The 25391-nt window shown below is 41.0% G+C and overlaps 2 protein-coding genes across 5 annotated transcripts in view; one reads left to right on the top strand and one right to left on the bottom strand.

Annotated features, from left to right (window-relative positions):
- The window catches only part of sclt1 (sodium channel and clathrin linker 1), a 29431-nt gene extending 21541 nt beyond the window's left edge, over positions 1-7890 (bottom strand). The window contains exons 1-7 of one of the 3 annotated variants that reach the window (XM_084074519.1): positions 7570-7890; positions 7337-7405; positions 7156-7208; positions 4660-4712; positions 4244-4316; positions 2681-2736; positions 932-1070 (exon numbers count right to left, since the gene is read on the bottom strand). In XM_084074519.1, coding sequence (XP_083930645.1) covers positions 932-1070; positions 2681-2736; positions 4244-4316; positions 4660-4712; positions 7156-7208; positions 7337-7376 — 414 coding nt within the window. In that variant the 5' untranslated portion in view covers positions 7377-7405; positions 7570-7890. The remainder of the gene's footprint in view (positions 1-931; positions 1071-2680; positions 2737-4243; positions 4317-4659; positions 4713-7155; positions 7209-7336; positions 7406-7569) is intronic. The other 2 variants (XM_084074520.1, XM_084074521.1) reach the window with 2 other exon arrangements.
- A 626-nt stretch (positions 7891-8516) lies between these two features.
- Positions 8517-22928, top strand: cUnh4orf33 (chromosome Un C4orf33 homolog). 2 transcript variants are annotated; one of them, XM_084047440.1, is made up of 6 exons: positions 8517-8564; positions 11619-11803; positions 15017-15089; positions 15212-15263; positions 20264-20463; positions 21603-22928. In XM_084047440.1, the coding sequence occupies exons 2-6, from the start codon at positions 11623-11625 to the stop codon at positions 21700-21702; spliced, it is 606 nt and encodes a 201-aa protein (XP_083903566.1). In that variant the 5' UTR covers positions 8517-8564; positions 11619-11622; the 3' UTR covers positions 21703-22928. The 2 variants fall into 2 exon arrangements, with proteins under 2 accessions (XP_083903566.1, XP_083903565.1); XM_084047439.1 differs by lacking the exon at positions 8517-8564 and adding an exon at positions 11452-11526.
- The last annotated feature ends 2463 nt before the right edge of the window (positions 22929-25391 follow it).

Genomic DNA, 25391 nt, shown 5'->3' with positions numbered 1-25391 from the left:
CAGTCTCTGTTTACCAGCATGTTCCCCGAATCACTCAAAACTGCCATAGTCAAACCAATCATCAAAAAAAGGTACCTGGACTGTTTGTCTCTTAGCAACTATGGGGCCATATCCAAGCTTCCTTTATTAACCCATTAAAACCGGCAAAGAAACTGTCATTTTAGATTATAGCGTTGGCCATTGAAAAGCAGCAGATCTACAAGCTTGTACATCTACTATTTTCGAACATTTTTGAAAAATCTTGAAAGCGTGGGAACTACTGATTTAGAAGGCATTTGTGGAAACGACCTCAGGTCTTAATGGGTTAAGAACTGTTTTTTTTTAAATTAACCACACAAATTCTTAAGCAACAACAATGTACTTGAGCTATTTCAGTCTGGTTTTAGAGCAAGCCACAGCACAGAGACTGCCCTAGTAAAGGTAGTGATCTGAGAGTGAACTCCGATGCCAGAAAAACTGTTGTATGAATTAATTTTGCTTTCTAAATCAGTGGTTCTCAAACTTTTTCATGTCAAGGACCCCCAAAATGATACGTATTTGACCGCGGACCCCCATCTCAAAATATTTTGTTCCAGGGACCCCCAGAAGCAAAGATTTGAGTTACAAATGTTCGCTTTAAAACATATATATTCAAACATTTGCACACATTTAAAAAAAAATAGCAGATATACAAGCTCAGAGCATATAATAATATTTGATTGATTGATTTATGTAACCACAGATCACGTACCTAAGCTTAAACCAAGCTGAAAGGATGTATTCTTCCAAATGGGACGAGGCATTTAACATGACTGCACATCAATACTATTATGCAGATTCTGAGACATTGACACAATATTATTCACGTTGTGTGTGTGTGTGTGTGTGTGTGTGTGTGTGTGTGTGTGTGTGTGTGTGTGTGTGTGTGTGTGCATAATATGATTTGTGTGACCTGTCCAGAGAGCTGGATCTGTTCCTGGAGGTTTCTGATAACTCCATCCTCCTCCATTGCACCTCCCTCCACTCCTCCTGATGCCACTGGCAGAGCCTGAAGCTGTCTCTCCACAGACTCCCTCAGCTCTGCATGCAGCCTGAGGGAGGAGAGAGGAATACATACAAAGAGATGTGACCAGGCACAAAGACAGCAGTAGGAAAAAGTACTCCATTTTTTTTTTACTTAAGTAAGAGTATCAATATTGCAACATAAAAAATACTCTGTTACAAGTAAAAGTCCGGCATTCAAAATGTACTTGAGTAAAAGTACAAAAGTATTGGTATCAAAATGTGCTTAAAATACCAAAAGGAGAAAGTACTCATTATGCAGAATGTCCCATTTCACAAGTTTTCAAATGTGTAAAATGTCTAAAAAACATTTGAAAATAGCCGATCTACAAGCTCACATTGTGAGCTTGTAGATCGGCTATTTTCGAATGGGCGAAATGAGTAGTGTATGTTTTGTAATAATAATCAAAATCTACAAAGTAACTAGTAACTACAGTTTTCAAATAATTGTAGTGGAGAAAAAGTACAATATTTGCCTCTGACATGTGGTGGAGTAAAAGTACATTACTGAAAATTGGAAATACTATTTACTCCAGTAAAGTAAAAACAATACCTCAAAATTGTACTTAGGTACAGTACTTGAGTACATGTACTTAGTTACTTTACACCACTGGAAAACATGAACCAAAACATGACAAAGGATTTTTCAAGGTTACATGCACAGCATGTTGAGATCCAAAAATAAACCAATCATAATCCTCAAGTCCCCCCAAGCACACAAAAGCTACAGTAACAGGCATTACTTTGATGTTGGCCAATAAAGGCCACATATTCAGTGACTGGTCTAATAATCCACACATAAAAAACCCCACAAGAGTGAAACATGTGACAGGATATCTTATGGCAGCCTGACTTACCGTTGTAAATAATTGATCCATACCACCTCTGTTACTCATACTTCTGAGACACTTCATACGCACACACACACACACACACACACACACACACACACACACAGACTCTCACACTTATTATTTATTCATTATGTGAGCTGGAAAACTAATGAATTAATCCATTAAGACCGGGAACGCATCTGTGTGTCATTTTTAGATTTATTTGGGCTATTACAAAATAGCAGATCTACACGCTCATAGTGCCGCGCTATGAGCTTGTAGATCTGTAATTTTTTGGAAAATACATTTTTAACTCAAATCTTTGCTTCTGGGGGGTCCCTGGAACAACATATTTTGAGATGGGGGGTCCACGGCCAAATATATATAATTTCGGGGGTCCTTGACAGTTTTAGAACCTCTGATATTATAGCAACATACGTTTTTTTTTTAAACTGTAAGAATTTAGAATACATTTTTAGAATCCCCAGAAGCAAAGATTTGAGTTACAAATGTTCGCTTTAAAACATATATATTCAAATATTTTCAAAAATAGCAGATCTACAAGCTCATAGCGCGGCACTCGGTGCCGCGCTATGAGCTTGTAGATCTGCTATTTTTGAATAGCCAAAGAAATCTTAAAACGACACAGACGTGTTACCGGTTCCAATGGGTTAATGTATCCGGTGTAGCCTTTGGAAAGAAAAAGCTCAATCCATGGTGACAGACACGTAGTCGCGGGCCTCCGTCTGTTATCTAGCGGCTCTACCAGACACTGTTTGTGCTGTGCCACACATGAATGTGCCTACCTTTCATTCTCCTTGACAACCCTCTCCAGTTTCACTTTGACATCTGTCATCTGCACCTGTGAATTCACATGGGAGGAGGGGGGGGGGGGAGAGATTCAAACATTAATCCACTCAAACCGGGAAACGCATCTGTGTCAATTTTTTGATTTATTTGGCTATTCAAAAATAGCTTGTAGATCTGCTATTTAATTATTATTTTTTTAAATCGTGAAAATGTGTGCAAAACATTTTTTATTCGAATCTTTGCTTCTGGGGATTCTACAAATGTCTTCTAAATATTTTTTTTTTTTGGGGAAAAGCCTATGTTGGTATATCAGTGGTTCTCAAACTTTTTCATGTCAAGGACCCCCAAAAGTATATGTATTTGGCCGCAGACCCCCCATCTCAAAATATGTTGTTGCAGGGACCCCCAGACGCAGAGATTTGAGTTAAAATGTTTCGCTTTTAAAAAAAAAATATATATATATAAAGATTGCACAAATTGTCATGATGTTTCAAAAGAATAGCAGATCTACAAGCTCAGCACTCGGAGCTGCGCTATGATCTTGTATATCTGCTATTTTCAAAAAGCACAAAGACATTTAAAATGACACTTTCCCGGTTTGAATGGGTTAATTAGGATGAGGGAAGGCCCTGACAAGTTGATGCTTTTTAATGCCACTCTTAAGAAATGTTTTGCAGCAAATACTCATGAAATGCCTGAAGGTAAATAAAAATGCTTCTTTGGTTTTTACTTTAATAAAGCATTGGCTTCAGGTCGATAATTGTGTGAAATAGAAAATGTCACGTTATTTTGTAAAGAGTGTTTAAAAGGAGCACTATATCTTCACAGAACTTTGTCCTCACTAACGCTTATTACAAGATGGCACAAATTCTGTCTACTCACTCTGCTTCTCATTGGGAGGGCTATGGACAGTTCAGAGGCCTGCCTCCCAAAGATATAATTGATGGCGTTTCCAAGCTAATGAAAACTACAGCCTTTTCTCTTCCTGGAAAGTTAGCACGCTGAAATAGAATCCTTTACTGTTGAATTGATCTAAATTAAATAGAAAAATATGTTTGAAATCTTGTTTGTAATGACCAAACCTGCCTGGATGTCACTGGTAGGTTTTTGAAATGTCCACAGACCTCCTATGTGACACCGTGAGTACACAGAAATTGTGCCATCTTATAATGAGCATTAGTGAGGGCCAGTTATTATTATGAAGATGAGTGAAGAGGTCCTTTAATAATAAATCATTACTTCAAGACTTGGAGTTTGCATTTGTAAAATCTTAACCAATTAAGACCTGAGGCCGGTTCTAAAAATGTCTTCTAAATCGGAACAGTTTTCTGAAAACCCCCATAATTATATGTATTTGGCCACGGACCCCCACCTGAAAATATTTTGTGCCAGGGACCTCCAGAAGCAAAGATTTGAGTTGAAAAAATGTTTTTCTAAAATTGCAGATCTACAAGCTCATACCGCGGCACAAAGTGGCCCGCTATGAGCTTGTATATCTGCTATTTTTTTAATAGCCAAAGCATAAAATAATGATTAAGTAGGCTACAGTCTTCTTTCACCTGGTATGTGTTCAGTTGTTCAGTCATGCCGTCCATGTGTCGGTCATACTCGGCTATCAGAGGAGCCATGATGCTGAAATTCAGAGCAGAGTGACAGACATACTGAACCTGATGTAGTGAACTGAACCTGATAGGACATGATGCTACGCTGAGATAGCAAGAGTAGCATTGAAACAGCATACCCGAAACGAGCATTAGTAAAATATGAACCAAAACTGGCAACTGAGACACTGTTAACATTCTATTAGACATTAGAAGCCGGGCACTTTGTAATGCAAATTTTGACTATTGCTTTTCTACAAGAGCAAAAAGTGAACAAAATATAACTTTATACTACTAGACATTGCATGCATGCGTGTGTGAAATATTCACACACACACACACACACACACACACACACACACACACAAATGTACCTTCTATCTGAGATCCAGGGGGCAGGGGACTGCGCATGCCTCATCTCCTCAACCTGACAGAGGGGAATAGAGTGGAGTAAACACTAGCCCTAGAAGGGCTGATATTCCATATTGCATGTGTTCTATAACACGCAATGCATTTTAATGGAGGGATTCATCTCGGCAGCACTCTAATTTGTGTACTCAGCCAATAATGAATTGCTGCGGCGACTTGGGGTTCAGCTCTTGTCATCTACTAGTATCCATTTGAAAGTTGAGGCAGAAAACTTTTTTTTTCCCCCAGAAAAATATCTTGACGAGATTCACAAGGAACCACATTCTCTGTACTGCAGTAGACGTGGACGCATTAGCAACATTAAACAATAATGATAAGAATAATGGCAGTGGGAGCATGGAAACTATAGCCTGACACTGAATTTTCATTTGGTTTCACTCCATTATTCAGTCTGAAAGCCCTCTCAGTGCACAACGTCTGAGGTGGGGGCGTGGCCAAAGTGGGACTCTTTGGCGAATGGTTCATACTGGATTATCCCGATCCCGATTCGTCATACAGATTTTCAAACCAAGAAACCCCCGCCTTCCACACCGTCACCAGACCCTGAATGCGACGAGGCAAGTGATTCAGGGGGGTGGAGCCAGGCTATGGAAACTACCATTTAGCACATACTAATAGAGCACCGAAGTCTGACGTAATTTACGCATCTTAACCCATTGATACCTGAAGCCGATTCTACATGTCTCCTAAATCTCAACAGTTTTCTGAAAAACTTATGTTTCTATATCAGTGGTACTCAATCTTTTTCATGTCAAGGACCCCCAAAATTATATGCATTTGGCCGCGGACCCCCATCAAAATATTGTGTTCCAGGGACCCCCAGAAGCAAATATTTGAGTTAAAAATGTTCGCTTTAAAACAATATATATTCAAAGATTTGCACACATTTTCATAATTTTTCAAAAATAGCAGATCTACAAGCTCATAGCGCGGCACTCGGTGCCGCGCTATGAGCTTGTATATCTGCTATTTTTGAATAGCCCAAAGTGTAAAATAATGCTTTTTAGCTCAAATCTAAAAATGACACCGTTCCAGGTCTTAATGGGTTAACTGGGTCACGGCATATAAGAACTGTGTTCCAAATATAAACAAATGAGCCGGGCGGTTTGACTCATATGGATGTGAAGCTGACGGTGAGAAAAGGCTAATGTTACCGCCACCGAATTAATAAAATGTTCACCAGAAACAGACGGTATCAAACATGAGCGACTGACTATCGTAAACGATACAGAGCCTCCTCCCTGACAATATCGCAGAGACTAAGATGACCCAATGTTATTTTCCATAGCGAAATTACTTCCGTGACCCAGGGGATGAGCCAGTGACATCAGGACTTCGGTACTCTATGGGGCACATCCAATTGACTGGTGGTTCAAGAATCAAGGTGTATTTTTAACCATATAAGGAGTTCCCCATGCAGCTACGCCCAAATATGGAGTGTGTTGCCTAACCTCAGGCATATTGGTCAGATCGGTGTTGTGAAGTAGGTGTGAGGGCCTCGTAGCTGTATTAATAAATGCGCAAAAATAAATAAGGAATAATAATACGCAGATATGTATATTCTATAGCAGCAACAGTTACCTTGTATTTTTGCTTACATGAGGCTTTGTACCTGTTTTCTCCATACATGGGCATGCCCCCTTTGTCCTTAGGCCCCAGCCATAAAAGTCTGTCCCCCTTTCGTCCATATATGGGCATACACAGGCTGACACGTCATGTGAAGTCCGGCTTAGCCGTGACGTAGTGCTCTGATCTTAGTACTTATTCCGGGTCTGGCAGAACCAGGTCTCCTGGTCTTGTTTATACTATAGCATCAGTGGTAACATCAACATAGCATATCTAATCACACCTATCAATTTGTGTGTCCGATACCTGTGTACTCTTTGAGGAATGTTTATTGTTTACATGTTTAATAATGCTGTGAATATGATCCCGTCACATACAGAGAATGTGGTCTGTGTGGATCTTGTGGAAACGTGAAATATTTTACTCAACTTTCACATGGATATGAAACTAGTTGACATGACTGGACCCCAAGTCGCAGCAATTCATTATTGGGTGAGTACACACAGAGGGCTACAAATCAGATTTCTGCCGAGATTATTTTTTCCACAAAAATGCATCACCTGTTATGGAATGCATGTAATGTATGGAGGACTATCAGCCATTCTAGGGCTAGGTTAACACTATAAGGTCTTTACTACAGTGTCTTCATCCAGTATGTTTATTTCTTGCATTTGCATTGCATTAGCGTAAGGCACAATTGTATTTCTGTGGATATTCATTGAAACATATTGTATGTTAACCATATACTCTCGGTAAGACAACCGGTCATGTGTTCATGGGAAAATGATGACTGCATTGACAAGATTATAGGCATGGTAGCTGTGACCTAGTAAACCTAAAGGATATATTTTAAAGGTGGTTGATGATGATCATACCTGAGAATGATGTCCATCTTGATATTGGCTGAGGACTGAGTTCAATCTTTGGACTAAACACACACACACACACACACACACACACACACACACACACAGGTTTTATAGCATAATGGCTGGGATTGTGGTTTTATAGTGTAATGACTCGAGTTCAATGTTAGAATCAACCCCCTCCTCTTACCTTGATCACGCAAAAACTCAACGTCTGACTCTGCTTGCATTTTACCTGGACACTGGACAGACAGACAGGCTGTAAAAAAAAAAAACACATTCATTCGGTCATGCTAAGAGCTTGTTAACAAACTGCCAAGCTAAAAGATAATCACTGACAGCAGCCAGAATCCCAGGATAACACAGCAGGAGGTATGTATGGACAATCTCAATTCTCAAAGTTATTGAAACAATTATCATCACCTGGGACAGTTCCGATCAGACTGTTTATTTGTTGTAACGTTTGCAGTGAATAATACAGTCGTTCAGTAAATCACTGTGTTGTTAGGATTAGAGAAGGACGTCACTGTAACCTAGCAGGCTAACGGCGCTTAGCAATCTCTGCTAACAGCTCCAAAAGCCAGCTGACTAACTTGTGACACTATCGCATCATGCCAACTTGGCAGGAGCCTTAATAAACATGCGCGTGCATGTATACTTCTATAAAAGATACTAAAGCCGTATAAAGTCAACCTTTAACAAGTCTCCGCCGTCTGTTTTGAAACAAATCACAACCAATCACAGACAAGAGGTGCGCTTCCGTACGGCGTCCCCCTGGAAACAGCGAGTCGGCGACAACAACGACACGTTCCGCTCTGCTGTGGGCAGCAGTGTTGCCATGTCCACTTATTATAAGCGACTTTGGGCTTATTTTTCTGTAAAGCTTGTACATATTGGTGGTCGCATCGCGACGCGTTGTGAGCTTGTAGATCGGAAAAGCATTTTAATTTCGATCGGTGCGTGGCCATTTTCTCATACAGTTGTGAGAAAGTTAATGTATCAGAGTACAGTATACCTTCTAACCGATAGGGTTGCGTAGTTGACAGCATATCGAAGAAATACGGTCGGATTAAAATGCTTTTTATTGAACAATACAGAAGACACGGGTACTTCTGACGGCCCGTACATCATTGTAACATCCGTGGCCATGGGGTAAGCACTTTATATTTGAAATGTGAACGTTTACGTAGATGTACGGGCTGTAAATGGAGAACGTGCAAACACCAGGTTGAAGTTCATCCATGACAGTCATGGATGGATAGTGGCCTAAAAAAGGACTGGTGACGCGAGGTTTCTAGTAGTGCCTAGTTGCGTCTATTGCTTTCCTTGACTTGTTTGCTTATGTCTCTCACAAAATCTGGCAACGCTGGCTTGGGCAGAAGCAGCTCTACGACAGGATCTGCTTTCTTTGAGACACTGTAGGTTTTCATTTACGCTACATACTTTTTCACTTTTTTTAAATGTATTTTTTTTTATCAATGAGTGTCCTTTCAAACTCAAGTCAGGGCCATAGGTCAGGGGTCTAGATGATAACCCTCTGACTCTGACTTCTTCAACGTCACCAGGCTTTGTTTTGTTTTTCCACTTTCGCTTAGGCTCTGACGTCATCACAGTCACATGTACTGTAGTACGTTGGTTCTCAAAGTGGGGTCCGGGGACCCCCAGGGGGCCTTGGGGGAGTTCCAGGGGGTCCCCAGCTAAATGATAGATAGTTAGGAACCAAATTTACCCTTATATGGGTCTGGGTCTCTGAGGTCTCTGAGACCCTTATATGGGTCTCAGAGAGTGTACAAATGGAACCAAATGGACCTTACTCTCTGAGTTACATTAACATTGATTTTACAATATAAATTGGGGTCCCAGAGATAGAAATGCCATTAAACGGGGGTCCTTGAAATGAAAATGAAAATCACCGCTAGAGCCGTTAAAAATCTTCTCTTATGGGGGTCCCAGTCATATCTTTTCAAATGGGGGTCCGCGGGCTAATAAGTGTCAATTTGGGGGTCCTTGACATGAAAAAGTTTGAGAACCACTGCTGTAGTAGGTACTGTCAGGTACTAGTCTGTCCCATTCATTTTAAAACTTTGTTGGAATGATTAATTTAATTATTATTCATACAACTTCTCGATTATGGTTGAAACAGCCATTTGATAATAGCAGATCTACAAGCTCACAATGCCTTGTGATGCAACACATTGTGAGCTTACAGGTAGATCTGCTATTTAAAAAAAAGTAATACATTTTGATTTTATACATTTGAAAACTTGTGAAACGGGACATTCTGCATAACGAGTACTTTAATTGAAGTACATTTTGAAACCATTTAACACTGTTGTATTTTTACTCAAGTAAATTTTGAATTCCGCACTTTTACTTGTAACAGGGTATATTTCTACATTGCAGTATTGATACTTTTACTTGAGTAAAAATGTGAATACTTTTTCCACCACTGAGTATAGCATGCTGTGCTGTCATCATGAGGAAAGTCTGCTGATGAGAGGTTGTCACTCATGTGTCAAGTAGTAAATGTGGTTCTGCTGCCTCTCTTGGCCTGTTGGCCAGGTGTCACTCCTTGAACAAGATTGTATTTCAACTGGCTTTCCCCCCTGGTTAAATAAAGGTTATGCATGTTGCTTGCACATTAATGTCAGCATTATTATTTATCAGGCTATCATACGAAAAACAACTATTGACTTTGTCCGACCTGCCCTTGAACGAGAGTTAAACTGGCTGACGTGTCCTGACATATTGACATTATGAGCTGCATGTGCTTTGATGTTTGTTTGTCCCCCCCCCCCCCAACACTTTTATGTAGATTCAAGTGATTTATTTGACACGCTCATACAAGTATGTGTGTGAAATGTTGATGAGACATGCTCCATGAGACAGTTTTAAAATATATTAAACCAAACATAATGCAAGTATATAACAATAAAATGTGTTTCAAGTGTAAAATGTAAAGATTGTGAGTAACCACCATACAAATGTGCAACAATATCAATATATGTGCAATATATGTGCAACATCATCATCGGTTTAAAGTCCGCTTTCCAGGCACCGCTGGGTTGGACTGGATTCTCGCTATGGCTTTCTTCCACCCGGAACGGTCCATGGTCACCTCATGGTCGACGCCGAGTGCTTGGTCGATGCCGAGACCGAGTGCTTCGACAACAACAACAACAACAACAACAATATCAATATACAGACACTTTCAGTTAACAAAACAGTGGGATGCACAAACTTGGACACATCATCAGTGTTGTTTCCTGGAGTCACTGGGTGTTCCGGGTCTTGCAACAGACACCCTCCTCCAGGCGACCCGACCGAGGCTGATCAGACCCCAATCACATTAGACATAGGATAGGTGGGCCAAAGTGTAGTGTAATTTGTTCAATTTTAAATATGTGCTTTAACTGTAGCAATTCTGAGAAAGATACCGTCCAAAAACACTCAACAAGTGCAGGAGATGTGCAAGAGAATTGTCCAGAAATGTCAAATATAAATGCCGTGTGTGCATGTCTTGCAAGACATTTGACCGGGAAGTTTGGTGGACAGCTAGCCTGAGGAAAAACAAAAACAAAACAAAACAAATGATTTTGGTGACTCTGGAGGCGGATGCCTGACCACAGCAGTACAAACAGTCCATTGCTGGGATGGTTTGCATGAAGAGTGGGCACCAAAACATTGTGGGCAATTGGTAAATCTGGGCACAGCCAGCCTGGGAACAAGCCATCTCCTCTCTCTCACATTGAAGAGGAGTGCACTGTGCATGTACAACTTATAATGAGTCAATGGACAAAGAAATATATATATATATATATATATATATATATATATATATATATATATATATATATATATATATATATATATATATATATATATATATATATATATATATATATATATATCATCAGATTATATATTTTACTCACTAGTCGTTAACTATATTATATTTGGTACCTCACATCCCTAATTAGCAGGCTACTAGCTAGCTAGCTACAGTGCATGGTGTAAGCAGACTGGCTGCAAGCACAGTCTATGGCTGCAAGTGGTGTCACTTCCATGGGAGAAAAGCATAGCCACTGAAAATGAGTGCAGGGGCGTGGTTTGCAAAATGTTATATTTTCCATGCTTTTATCTCCTTGTGAGATGGAGATAAACAACTTGAACAAGCTTACACAATGACCAACTGTTGACCTTTCTACTGTATCTCCTCCCTTGTTGACGTACTGCCCAAGAGGGCCATGTTTGAGTATAAAAGCACAACGAAGGGTCCGTTTCATCAGCAAACGGTTTCACAGCTATTGACAACATGGGGGTCGCCTACGGACTACGATGCATTTCTTTAATCTACGTTCTACTGTACTGCCATTGTCAGTAAGTCGTCTGTCTTGCGCAATACTTTGCGAACAAGACAAGATCCTGTCTAAATGATTGATTCTCATTTTCTTTAACATTTCTGTTCTTAGTGAGATGGAGTATGAGATCACGACGACCTGGGACAGTCTCCCTGTGAACCATGACCCTGTGACGTTCAAGATGTCTCCTGGGGATGGAGGGTTGAAGCTGGAAGTGTTCGCTCCTTTCTGGGATTCCCCCGGAAACCCTGGTGGTACCCCGGGCCAGCCTTTCCCCCACCTCTGGAACTATGAAGGTGAGAAGGGAAGTGGTTAGCTACCAGTGGTGGAAAAAGTACTCAATTTATTTTTACTTAAGTAAAAGTATCAATACTGCAATATGAAAATACTCTGTTACAAGTAAAAGTCTAGAATTCAAAATGTACTTGAGTAAAAGTACAGAAGCATTGGCATGAAAATGTACTTAAAGTACCAAAAGTAAAAGTGCTCATTATGTAGAATGTCCCATTTCAAGTTTTCAAATGTATGAAAATATTTTGAAAATAGCAGATCTTCAAGCTCACAATGTGTCGTAGAACGGCTATTTTCAAATGGCTGAAATGTACTAAAATTGTACTTAAGTATGGCAGTGGGCGGCAGTGGCTCAGGGGTAGAGTGGCCGGGTAGAGTGAACTGGAAAACCGCAAGGTTCCCAGTTCGATCCCGGGCTGGGGCACTCCCCTAGAGTTAGTGTCGAAGTGTCCTTGAGCAAGACGCTGAACCCCTAATTGCTCCCGATGAGCAGGTTGGTGCCTTGCATGGTTTCTTCCGCCATCGGTGTATGAATGTGTGTGTGAATGGGTTAATGGCACAATCAATGTAAAGCGCTTCGGATAGAAGCGCTATATAAATGCACCATTTACCATTTTACCAAGTACAGTACTTGAGTAAATGTACTTAGTTACTTTACGTTTTAAGTCCTCAGTGTTCATTTAACTCAGAGAGTCAGTGAACACATTGAATAACACTTGTAAAGACACAGAACAACATTTGTACAATATTGGAGTTACAAATGGATAAATGAACACAGAGGATTTTAGAATGCTACATGGCATGGTACATGGCCTCTCTGGGGATGTAGAAGTATATTGATTTGGAACTGCTTTTTATTCTCAGAATACAGCCAATGTACATCTACATAATGGAGCCAGGCACAGGCAAATCTATGCACACTGCACACACACACACACACACACACACACACACACACACACACACACTAAAAACTAAAATACCGTACATAAATACAGCTGCTAAACTGTAATACGTTCTCATAAGAATTAAGTGCAGTGTTGACATTTTTTAATTAGATTAAAAAGAGATTATGAAACATTGCCAATGCTAAGTGATTTCTGTATGATGTGAGTTTAAAGCAGTCTTCATAATGGTATTAGGTTAAGAAGCTAAGACAAACGGGGTTGGGGAGACTGCTAGGGACTCTGTCTGCTTATGAGGTTATAAAGGTAACGTCATTAACATTAAAATAGTGGCACAGCAATTACGCCTCATAATGAAGCTGAGTAACAGCCTCGTCCAATTGACCTCGAGTTCGATTTCTGGTTAATGAGCCCCACCCGTTTGCCCTCATTAATGTTACTTATCATTATATTGGAAATCAACCCCACCATAATCCAGGATGATAATGAGCATGTCCCCATGCTATCGACCGCTCTGCTTTGGATGACTTTCATTCTGTTCAGTTTATGGGAATTATTGTTTTCCCTAAAAAGAGAGTTCCTTATGCTGAGTTCATAATGAAATACTTTAGTGCCTAATGCCTATTATACAATGGTGGAAAAAGTACTCCAATGTTTTACTTAAGTAAAAGTATCAATACTGCAATGTAGACATACTCTGTTACAAGTAAAAGTCTGGAAATCAAAATTCACTTGATTAAAAGTAGAAAAGTATTGGTATCCAAATGTACTTAAAAGTACCAAAAGTAAAAAGTAGTAAAAAAAACGCGTCACATGTAGATCGGCTATTTTCAAATAATTGTAGTGGAGTAAAAGTACAATATTTAAATTGCCTCTGAGATCTAGTAAAAGTACAAAGTAAAGTAAAAGTACCTCAAAATTGCACTTAAGTACAGTACTTGAGTAAATATACTTACGTTACTTTACACCTCTGCTATTATACAACATTTCTTTGGGCACTCGCCGACAAAGTACCAGATCAGATGCAAATCTGGGTTCGCTCGCAGAAGGTTTGCTCGCTGTGTCATGAACATGGTTCAAAGAACCCGGAGTGTGATCTCAGCGCTCGCACATATACCTCCCCGGGCACTCCCAGATATCTGACACGTTCATTTGATATCTGGAGAGGTCTGCGATTGAAAATCATGCTGTATGAAATGTATTGTGACCAGCGCTGAGAGCACTGAGACATGCCACAGCCAATGAGAGCACAGGACAGAGGTGGATATGGTGCTTGTTTGATTATGTAAGATAGATAGGCGTATAGACAGACAGACAGAAAGAAAGAAAGAAAGAAAACAAACAAACAAACAAACAAACCGACTTTATTGATCCTCGTGGGGAGATTCAGGTGCGCTCCATGGAGTGTGTGCTGCAAGGTTTTTCAGTATGAAGGTTCCGTGAGGTTATACAGTAATTCCTTAAATTGTTACCCTCACTTAGCCTGGCTCCAGCCCCTGAAATCGCTAGCCTCGCAGACCTGGTGACGCTGTAAAAGGCGGAGTTTTATCGGTTGAAAATCTAACCCTCCACCCATTCGGGATTGGGTTAATCCAGTATGAATCAATCGCTAAAGAGTCCCACTTTGGCCACGCCCCCATCTCAGCAAACGGCTGCACTGAGAGGGTTTTCAGACTGAATAATGGAGTGAAACGAAATGAAAATTCAGGCTGAGTGTCAGGCTAACCCTCACTAGTAGCCTACATAATGTAGGCGTGAGGTTATAATTCCTTAAATTGTTACCCTCACTAGTATAGCCTACATACTGTAATGTAGGCTACCATGATTGGAATACTTATTGACCTTGTAAAATGACTCCGTCGCTTCCCTGCAGTGCACGCTAGGTTGGTCGACTTGGTTCATTGATGACAAGTTAGTTACACTTATCATTATCTGTCTGACAGACGGAGATGCAGAGATAGAATCGAGATTAGATTAGATTGTGTTGGAATTCCCATTGGGGAATCTTAGATCGCGTCATGTAAGAACTGTGTTCCAAAAATAAACAAACCTCCCTGGCGATTTTACTCATATGGATATGAAGCATCAACTGACGGTGAAAAAGTACTAATTTATCCAAAGAGCAAACACAGATGTTATTGAATGTAACTCAATATCATAAACGACACAGAGTCATATACCTGACCAAATTGCCAGAGTGTTTTGTTTAGTTTTGGAACACAATTCTTATATGATGCGATCTAAGATTTGCCTCTGGGAATTGAGAGGCTCATTTGTTGGTTAATTAATTTAATTTCCTTTTTTCTTCTTCAGTGGTGGAGGCCATGTTTCTTGCCGATGATAGTAGTTACCTAGAGGATAATTACCTGGAGGTGGAGCTTTGTCCGTAAGTATAGCAGTCACATGCATACAGTATATATACTGTATAAATAATGGAAACAAAAACAAAATATATATAAATATACAAATTCTCACAATGAGACATAATATTCTATGTTTGTATTCCAGGCATGGACAACAGCTGGTGTTGTTGCTGCATGGGGAAAGCAAATCATTCAAGGTATTGGCCAATGCACAGTACAAGCAGAAATAGAGGGCTAGTGAACAGGAATAGTACAATTTGTAGACACAGATCTGAGGCAGACAGACGTGTCGAAGAACTGAAACACTTGACATATACTGTAGTTTTTCTTGACCCGGGACTCCATATTTGGGCACAGATGACTCATCGTGACCTCATTATGATGATAAGAGCACCGGTGAATGGTATAAAAGCTAGAGTGCTGACAGAGTTGGTTGTGCATTGAACGCAAGAACTCGATCAGCTAGTATTCGAGGTTACTGGCTAGTGGCTATTTCAATAATAATGTCTTACCAAGATATGCAGGACAATATGACGGTTGAGTCGTGGTTTGAGGGAGCAGACTCTATGTTAAAGGCGTGCCTCAAAACATGTCACGGATTGCCCACTACAGAACTACAGAAACAACTCTACAGAGATAAGAAGGGTGAAGATGACCCTCCGTCCTATCCTGTGTGCGTGGACAGCTGTGTGGGCAAATACCGGCAGGTGATCAGAACGATAGACATGCAGAAAATCACTCGAGACAAACTCTTACACGTCCCGAGTAATGAGATGAAGAAGGCAGCTGAGGAAGAAGAGAAGGCAGCCACTGGCAGTGGGCCAGAGTCTGACGGTGGCTGGCGATGGTAGACGAAAGGTTTGCCCGACTGCACGACACCGTTGTACAATCAACTCTTTGACCGCCAGCGGCTGGTTACACGCACGGGGTTCCCCGTAGTGTCCACTTGCGGTGGTCCATTGCACAGCTGTGGCCATTTCAATCAGGCTGGTCTTTGCCATAAAGCAAGAGGAACGGAGATATGGCCGTTTCCCCCGCAGGAAATAAACAGGAAGCAAACAAGCTTTTATTTTGTAAATTGACGTTATTTCTGCTTCTCCATTCACTCGCTCTGAAGGGACCATCCAGGTTAATAGGTAATTGCGCCATCTGGTGGAATTTGAAGATTTTTTTTTTTTTGAAAAGGACACGTTTCCTCGTCGTTGGCAGGTTGACCCTGGCAGAATTTGACGCGTTAACGCGCCCCATGGCAGTAAAAGAGTTAACTATAAAACATGTTAAGTGCTCAATCAGACTAATAGTAAGTAAGTAAGTCAATTTTATTTGTATAGCACTTTTCACAGAGAGGACTCACAAAGTGCTTTACATACAGCAGAAATAAAAACAGCAAAAAACATTCAATGATTAGAAACAGAAACAAAAACACAATGCATCTCAGAGAAAAACAATACAGCTGACATATTTCACCATTGGAGGAGAAGCTCAATGACATTACCCAAAAGCATGTTGAAACAGTAGTGTTTTTAGCTCTGTCACCTTTGGTGATTAACCTGGTACGAGGAATGACCAATAGACCCCGGTCCGCTGACCTCAGGGTCCTGCTGGGCACATATGGTTCAAGTAAGTCAGTTAAATATTCAGGTGCCTGGCTGTGCAGAGCTCTAAAAGTGAGCACTAGGACCTTAAACTGAACTCTAAAAAGTATGGGAAGCCAGTGCAAAGATGCCAAAACTGGAGTAATGTGACACCTTCTGCTTGATCTCGTTAACAGTCTTGCAGCAGTTGGGCACGGTGGCGCAGTCGGTAGCGCTGTCGCCTCACAGCTAGAAGGTCCTGGGTTCGATTCCCGCCAGGGACGCTGTGGGCGCTGGGGGCGTGTTCTCTCCTCCACGTCATCGGCGCCCATACCCTAGGTGGGGTTGGCGAAAGGGCCTACTCTGTGTGGAGTTTGCATGTTCTCCCCGTGTCTCCTAGGGTAGTTAATACCCTCACAAAAACATGTAGTAATCCTGGTCACTATACTGCCTCCCCCTGGTCAGCCGGGGCGCCTGATGGAGGAGAAGGGAACTGGTTGGAATAACGTGTTCCTTCCACGCGCTATGTCCAACCAGGGAAACTCCCCCCTGTCGGGTGATAAGAAGCGGCCTGCTTGCTCCTCATGCATTGAAGGAGGCATGAGCTTCAGCTTGGGCTCTCCCTAGGCTGGCAGAGGGTAGGTAGTGCCCAGGATTACATAGGCAATTGGCACTGGGTGAAAAAATGTGGGTTACAAAATCGTGGGATAAAAATTATAAAAAAAAAAAAAAGAACAGTCTTGCAGCAGTGTTTTGGATGAATTGCAGGCGGTCTATGGATTAGGGGTGTGCCGATACACTAATTTCACTAAACGATACGATACGATATTGGCCTCACAACTTCGATACGATTTCGATACGATACGATACGATACGTACTTTTTTTATTATGAAAATATATGGGGGAGAAAAAAAGCAAATGCAAACAAATCATTCTGTTTTTGCATTATTCAGACATGCAAACTTGTAGCTTTTCAGCTACAATAGTGTGACACCTGACCCGAAAAAACCAACAACATGTTGTCACCCTTTTCACTTCGGGGCTGTTTGCATGCCTGATTTTTATGATTGTGTTGTTGTTGTTTTTTCAAAACGATATTTATCTTCACAAAAACGTATTGCGATATATCGCGGGACGATATATCGACACACCCCTACTATGGATGTCTTATTGAGGCAAGTGAGAACCGAATTGCAGTAGTCAAGGCGAGAGGAAACAAAGGCATGTATGATCATTTCTAGGTCAGAATGCGAAACAATCGACCTAAGCTTCGCAATATTCCTGAGGTGGAAAAAACAGGTGCGGGTCACTGATTTAATGTGCGTGTCGAGGTGCATGGTCTGATCAAAAATGACCCCAAGGTTCCTGAGGTTGGGGCTCACATTGCTTTTGAGGGACCCAATACAATCAGCCACCTTGGATGAAACGCCATCAGAGGCCACAATGAGCACCTCGGTTTTGGCCTCATTTAACTGCAGAAAGTTGTTTGCTAACCAGGCCTTAATGGCAGACAGACACTCGTTTAAAATAGTAATATTAGAATTAAAATTATCAGGGCAGTCAGGGTTAAACGAGCAATACAGCTGGATATCATCCGCGTAAAGGTCGTAGGAGATGCCTTTAAAATCATTTATAATGTGTCCTAGTGGGAGCAAATACAGTGCAAATAAAATTGGACCAAGTACCGAGCCTTGGGGGACCCCACAGGAAAGGGGGACAGACTTCGACACATGAGGGCCTAATGCAACAGAGAAAAATCTACCAGAGAGTTAGGACTTGAACAATTCCAGGGCACTCCCTGAGACTCCCACCCAATTTCTGAAACTGATAGTCAAAAAATTGTGATCTACCGTGTCAATAGACTAGCGGTTTGGAGATAAAGGTTGGATTGAGGTGGAGGGTGTAATACCTGCCTTGACACTGGCAACCTTATTGACAAAAACATTTAGAAAATCATGACAGTCTTCTGCAGAGAAAACAGGTGTGACAGGAGTTTGTGGACTGACTATGGTGTTAATGGTGTCAAAGAGTAGCCTGGTGCTAGTCAAAGAGGACTTTGGGGTTTTGTTTGCTGGATGAAATAAGGTTGGTTTAGTAGGCAGCTCTTGCCTCCTTAACCATACTGTTAAAATCAATTAAAAGTTTCTTAAAATGAAGACGGTGTACCTCAAACTCAGTGCATTTCCACTTTCGCTCAACACACCTGCAGTTGCGTCTAAAACGACGGATATCTTCATTAAACCAGGGGGAGGAGTTTAAAGTGCGAACAGTGCGGGATTTGAAGGGGGCAACTACATCTAAAATGTCAGAACAGTGCAGGTTAAAAGCATGAACTAAAGTACCGATGTCACCATTAATAGATATCAATCTAGTCAATTAGATTGATCAAAATATATTTTTTTTAAATCACCATTGATTCGTTGATATATAAAAAACAAGCTTCTCGATTACTTGATTAATCCAAAACATTATTTGATAAAATTACAAAAATGCTGACCATTTTGACATCCAATCGCCATTTGGGGTATGTCATAGGCAAAAAGATTCAAAAGTGATCCGAAATTGTGTAAATGGCAGATCTACAAGCTCACAAGATCCGCTTGTAGATCGTCTATTTTCACAATTTTTGCATGACACCATTGTGTGACCAAGTATAAAATAACGCTTACATGGCTAATCAATGTGTTATGTAAAATAAAAAAAAGTGAAAATATATTTGTAAAAACACGTTTCTCGATTGTTCGATGAATCATAAAAGTAATCAATAGCATCATTGTTAAGAAAATGATCGGTAGTTGCAGCCCTACTGCCAACACTCCATACATGGCACGTGATAAGCTCTGAGCCTTTGAGTATATACCCACATGTTTTATTTGTCTCCTTTTAAAAATGTCAGGCTCGGGCAAATTGCGAGTGACAAGATGTATGTGTTTGGGTTTTGCCCGGTAACAACACGTCTCGGGCTAAAATGGGAGACTAATTTGCACCCAGGCTCACACACAATCGCCTTCTCCAAAATGATTGATAATGTTTTATTAACCCCTTAAGATTTTTTTGAAAAACTGTGGACATTTTGTGCAAATCTTTGAACATATATTTTTAAAGCAAACATTTGTAACTCAAATCTTTGCTTCTGGGGATTCTACAAATGTCTTCTAAATCCTAACAGTTTTTTGAAAAAACGTATGTTGCTGTAAGTGGTTCTCAAACTTTTTCATGTCAAGGACCACCCAAAATGATTGTATTGTATTTGGCTGTGGACCCCCATCTCAAAATATTTTGTTCCAGGGACCCCCAGTAGTTGTAACATGAGTAAAAAATGTTCGCTTAAAAACAGATATATTCAAAGATCTGCAGAAAATGTTCACGATTTCTCAAAAACAGCAGATCTGCAAGCTCATAGCGCGGCACTTGGTGCCGTGCTATGAGCTTGTAGATCTGCTATTTTTGAATAGCCCAAAGAAATCTTTAAATGGCACCGATGCGTTCCCGGTCCTTAATGGGTTAATAGAGTATTTATTTAATTATGTATGTATGTATTCATATTGGCGTGTCATCATCGCCAAGAACATCAATCCACTTTTAATCCCTCGTGTCACCTTTTGCCTTTTGGTCTCCATAGCAACAACTGCCCCTGTCATTCAACGCCACCATCACGGGGAACAAGTGGTACGGCGTGGCTCTCCTGCCCTGGGCGTACTTCCCACCCAACATCAACAAAGTCAACCTCTACGCCATCCACGGCGAGGGGGTGAACCGCGTCTACGAGTCCCTGTACCCCGTCCCCCGAAAGGACCTGGTGCCAGGACAGAAAGCCAACTTGTGAGTGTGCTGAGTATGAGTGGAATTATTTAACCCATTAAGACCGGGAACGCATCTGTGTCATTTTATATGATATCTTTGGCTATTCAAAAATAGCAGATATACAAGCTTGTAGATCTGCTATTTTTTGAAAAATGTGTCAAATCTTTGAATACGGTATATATATATATATATATATATATATATATGTATATATTTAAAGCAAATATTTTTAACTCTAATCTTTGCTTCTGGGGATTCTACGAGTGTCCTCTAAACAAAACATGTTATGTCAAGGACTCCAAAATTATATATATATTTAGCCGCGGACCCCCATCTCAAAATATGTTGTTCCAGGGACCCCCCAGAGGCAAAGATTTGAGTGAAGAAATGTCGCTTTAAAAATATATATGTCCAAAGATTTGAACACATTTTCACGATTTTTCATTCATAGCGCGGCACTCGTGCCACGCTATGAGCTTGTAGATCTGCTATTTTTTGAATAGCCAAAGAGATCTTAAAATGACACAGACGCGTTCCCGGATTGAGTGGCTTAAGAGTAAATATTGTTTGAGGTCACATTGCTATTTTGTACTTTGTCAGAGTCAAAGCCCTTGAAAACCCTGATCGCGTTGCTCTCCAAGACACACATTATTCACAGCAAAAGTCTTACTCGGGCAGTTTTTTAGCAGTCAGACACAGAAATGTCAACACTAGGCTCTGGAAAACCCAGTTGGATGACAGAGATAAAGTATTGACAGGCCCGCCTCCGAGTAACTATTCATTGCTTAGATGTGTTTGCTGTCAGCGGACACCTAGACCAGCGTGAGGCAGTGTTTTATTCCACCGAGAAAATGAAATGCAAATAAATAGAGAGAGATGCTGAGTGTCAGTGTGTGTGTGACTGTGTGTGTGTGTGTGTGTGACTGTGTGTGTGTGTGTGTGTGTGTGTGTGTGTGTGTGTGTGTGTGTGTGTGTGTGTGTGTGTGTGTGTGTGTGTGTGTGTGTGTGTGTGTGTGTATTTGTGTCCGTGCGTGTGTGAGTCCTTTCTTTTGTGGATGTGTGTGTTTGCTAAATAACAGATTACACCTCTCTCTCTCTCTCTCTCTCTCTCTCTCTCTCTCTCTCTCTCTCTCCCCCCTTTTCTCTCTCTTTCTCAGCCACCTCCTGCAGTATTTCCAAGACTTCTGCCTGCAAAGCATTATGGGAGAAGGGTGGGTCCAGCCAGAGTGTTCTGATCTCTGGGCAGGAAAGTGCTGAGCGCGACAAAAAAACAGCCAATCACACACTCACTCAGACACACACGCACGCACACACACACACACACACACACACACACACACACACAAACAACGTGCCGGCGGCTGCAGCAGGGTGACAGTGCGACCAAAGTCATCGAGGGGGAACAAAGTGCAATCGATCTTTATTAGTTAATGATGTCAAACGGCTTGACATGAAATATGTTATCAGGTTGTCAGAGTGAATTAGATGACATACACACCCTCTCTCCCCCTCACACACGCGCACACACGACACACGATTGCACACTTACAGACACATACACGGCTTGTCACAAGGAATTGGACGTCACCTTAAATTGCCTCAGCAGAGTGTGACCTACAGCGGTGTGTGGCTTTGACATTCAGCTACTGTGCAGCTGGTGCACTCCGTTTCAGCGAGATAAACCGCGGCCAACTTTTTTATTCACTGCTCTGTGTAATAAATGTGACACCCACACACACACACAACCACACGCACATACACATTTTCCTGAAGTGAGGAGAAATTACACCAGCAATGTTGTTTCAGTTCAGTATTGTACTTTAACTACTTTCAACTCCCATTCAATCCGCCAACGCATCTGTGTAACCACTCAAACCGTTATTTTATGCATTGGCTATTGTTTATGATTTTTCAAAAATAGCAGATCTACAAGCTCATAGCGCGGCACTCGGTGCCGCGCTATGAGCTTGTAGATCTGCTATTTTTTGAAAAGCCAACATATAAAATAATGGCTAATTGGCTATAGCTAAAATCTAAAATGACACAGATGCAGATGAATGTGTTAAGTCCTAATATACTTCATTGTACAAACAAACAAAAAGCACAGCTGAAATAGCCGATCTACAAGCTCACAATGCATCACGTCGGGATGTGTTGTGAGCTTGTAGGTCGCTATAGGAAAAAAGTGCCCAAAATAGCTACACCAGGGGTTAATGTAGTTACAGTAAACGTTATGCTATAATTTCAACACCTTCATTGCTAATTGACTGCTGCTATTACCATAATCATGTGTTTATGAATGTGTTTATCACTGATGATTCCATATTAATATAGTGATTGCTTTAGTTGTACTTTATATGTGAAGAAGAATTGCTGATTTGTGATTACAATGCTTCAATGACATTTTTACTTGACTCAGCTTGGACGTCTAATGTGTCACGTCACCTTGCTTGTTGATTCTGGATGTCAGTCCATCCTAATAAAAAGACAAGTAGACTGAAAGCAGCATCATATATGTATGTGTGACACCTTGATAACACCCTGATACTCTGTAACTCCTCCCCCTCCCCCCTTCAATAATTTAGTCCATTAAGACCGGGAACGCACCTGTGTCATTTTAAGATGTCTTTGGCTATTCAAAAATGTATTTTTTTTATTTTTATCGTGAAAATGTGTGCAAATCTTATATTATTATAATATATATTTTTAGGGGAACATTTGTAACTCAAATCTTTGCTTTTGAGGATTCTACAAATATCTTCTAAATCGTTTTCATGTCAAGGACCACCCAAAATTATATGTATATTTGGGCCACGGACCCCCATCTGAAAATATGTTGTTCCAGGGACCCCCCATGAAGCAAAGATTTGAGATACAAATGGTCTTTTGAATATATGTATATTCAAAGATTTGCACAAATTTTCAAGATGTTTAAAAAATGTCTACATACTCATAGCACCCGGTGCGGCGCTATGAGCTTGCAGATCTGCTATTTTTTGAATAGCCAAAGAAATCTTTAAAATGACGAAGACGCGTTCCCGGACTTAATGGATTAAAAGTCCTTTTACTAACTTTTTCACCTACTTTTTTTGGGAAGTTGGAGAAGATCACAGCGACTCTGATCCTTGTGGCACACATAAAAATGAGCTCTCCTCCTCCTTGCGCACGCAAAGATCACTGGAGACCCACACACATTTTCCAGTCTTTCTTTCTACGCGCCTGTTGAGTCTCTCTCTCTCTCTCTCTCTCTCTCTCTGTTAGCCCTGCAGTGGCCCCGCGGAGACCTTGTATATTTATCAGAGGCTTTTCTTGGATCACTGGGCTGGCATACCCCTGCTCCTGACCAGGAGACGGGGGGAGGGGGGTGGAGGGGGGGGGCCGGGGGGGGGCTGATTGATTTTCATGTTGGGCGCATTGCTCTTCAGCGTGGTAGACCCTAAGCCCGTATTGAGCCCTATCAGTTTTAATTGGCAACGCTCGCCTTTGAAATGCGGCGCAGTGATTAGGCCGAGAGAGCCCACTGCTTAAGCCCTTCAATCCGGGAATGCATCTGTGTCATTTTTAGATTTCTTTGGCTATAAAAATGCCGCGCTACGAGCTTGTAGATCTGCTATTTTTGAAAAATCATGAAAATGTGTGCAAATCTTTGAATACGTATATTTTTTTAAACAACATTTTTAACTCAAATCTTTGCTTCTGGGGGGGTCCCTGGAACAACCTATTTTGATGGGTATCGGCGGCCAAAAAACATATAATTTAGGGGGTCCTTGACCTTGAAAAAGTTTGAGAACCACTGATATAGCAACATAGGTTTTTAAAAAAAAAAACTTATAGGATTTAGAAGACATTTTGTAAAGATTTGCACAAAATGTTCAGGATTTTTTTTAAATAGCAGATCTACACGCTCATGGCGCGGCACTCGGTGCCGCGCCATGAGCTTGTATATCTGCTATTTTTCAATAGCCAAAGACATCTAAAAAGGACACAGACGCGTTCCCGGTTTTAATGGGTTAAGCCCGCTCTTTATCATCGCCTGTGTCTCGCCACCGCACCGCTGCACCACTCACATACGCACACACATCCGCACGTATATAACACACACTGAGCTATGCGCACACATCTGCACGTATATATAACACACACTGAGCTGCCAACTGGTGTTCAAACAGCTTGCTCTTTACAGATACACTGTAAAAACAAAAAGTGTTCATTTAACCCTCGGAGTGTGCAAATCGTCACTGTTGGGCAGAAACCTTGTATGTCCATAATTCATCTTTTTATGTTTTTTTCCATAAATGAATGACCAATGTTATACGTTCCCAAATGACGTGCCCCGCAAAAGTAGCAGAAATAGCAGATCGACAAGTCCACGTGTATGTGACACAGCTGATTTTTTGAAAGGCTTTAAAACCATATGTCCAAAGTATAGGGCCAGCAGGTTGAAAGTGGTTACGTCTGTACGTGCGGGTAGTTCACCCCAAAAAAAACATTTATTTTCCTATCGATTAGTCACCCCATGGAGACTTGAATTCATGGATATTTTTTCGTTTTTGTCGCATTCCTAAGCCAATAATTTCATGACACTCTTTGTGTCTCCTACCGGAACCGCTGCCGGTCATCAAATTATTGGCTTAGGAATGCGACAAAAACAAAAAAATATCCATGAATTCAAGACTCCATGGGGTGACTAATCCATAGGAAAAAAATCATTTTAGGGGTGAACTATCCCTTTAACAAGAGCTTTGGACGAAATAATGACTACATTGGAACACAGTCGTTTATTCATTTATTTTCATTTCTGGATTTAGTTTTGCACATGCAAAGTTTCCGCCCCAACAGGGAGGGAAATGTTACAACATTTTTACAAATGGATAAATTGGATAAACGAACACTGAGGATTTTTACTGTGCACATCACACATCAACATGCATATGTCATCATGAAAA

This window comes from Gymnoscopelus microlampas (assembly GCF_963454915.1).
Source record: "Gymnoscopelus microlampas genome assembly, chromosome: 2".
NCBI classification, from domain to species: Eukaryota; Metazoa; Chordata; class Actinopteri; order Myctophiformes; family Myctophidae; genus Gymnoscopelus; species Gymnoscopelus microlampas.
The sequence above is the reverse complement of the archived record's forward strand: the minus strand, read 5'-3'. Positions and strand labels throughout refer to the sequence as shown.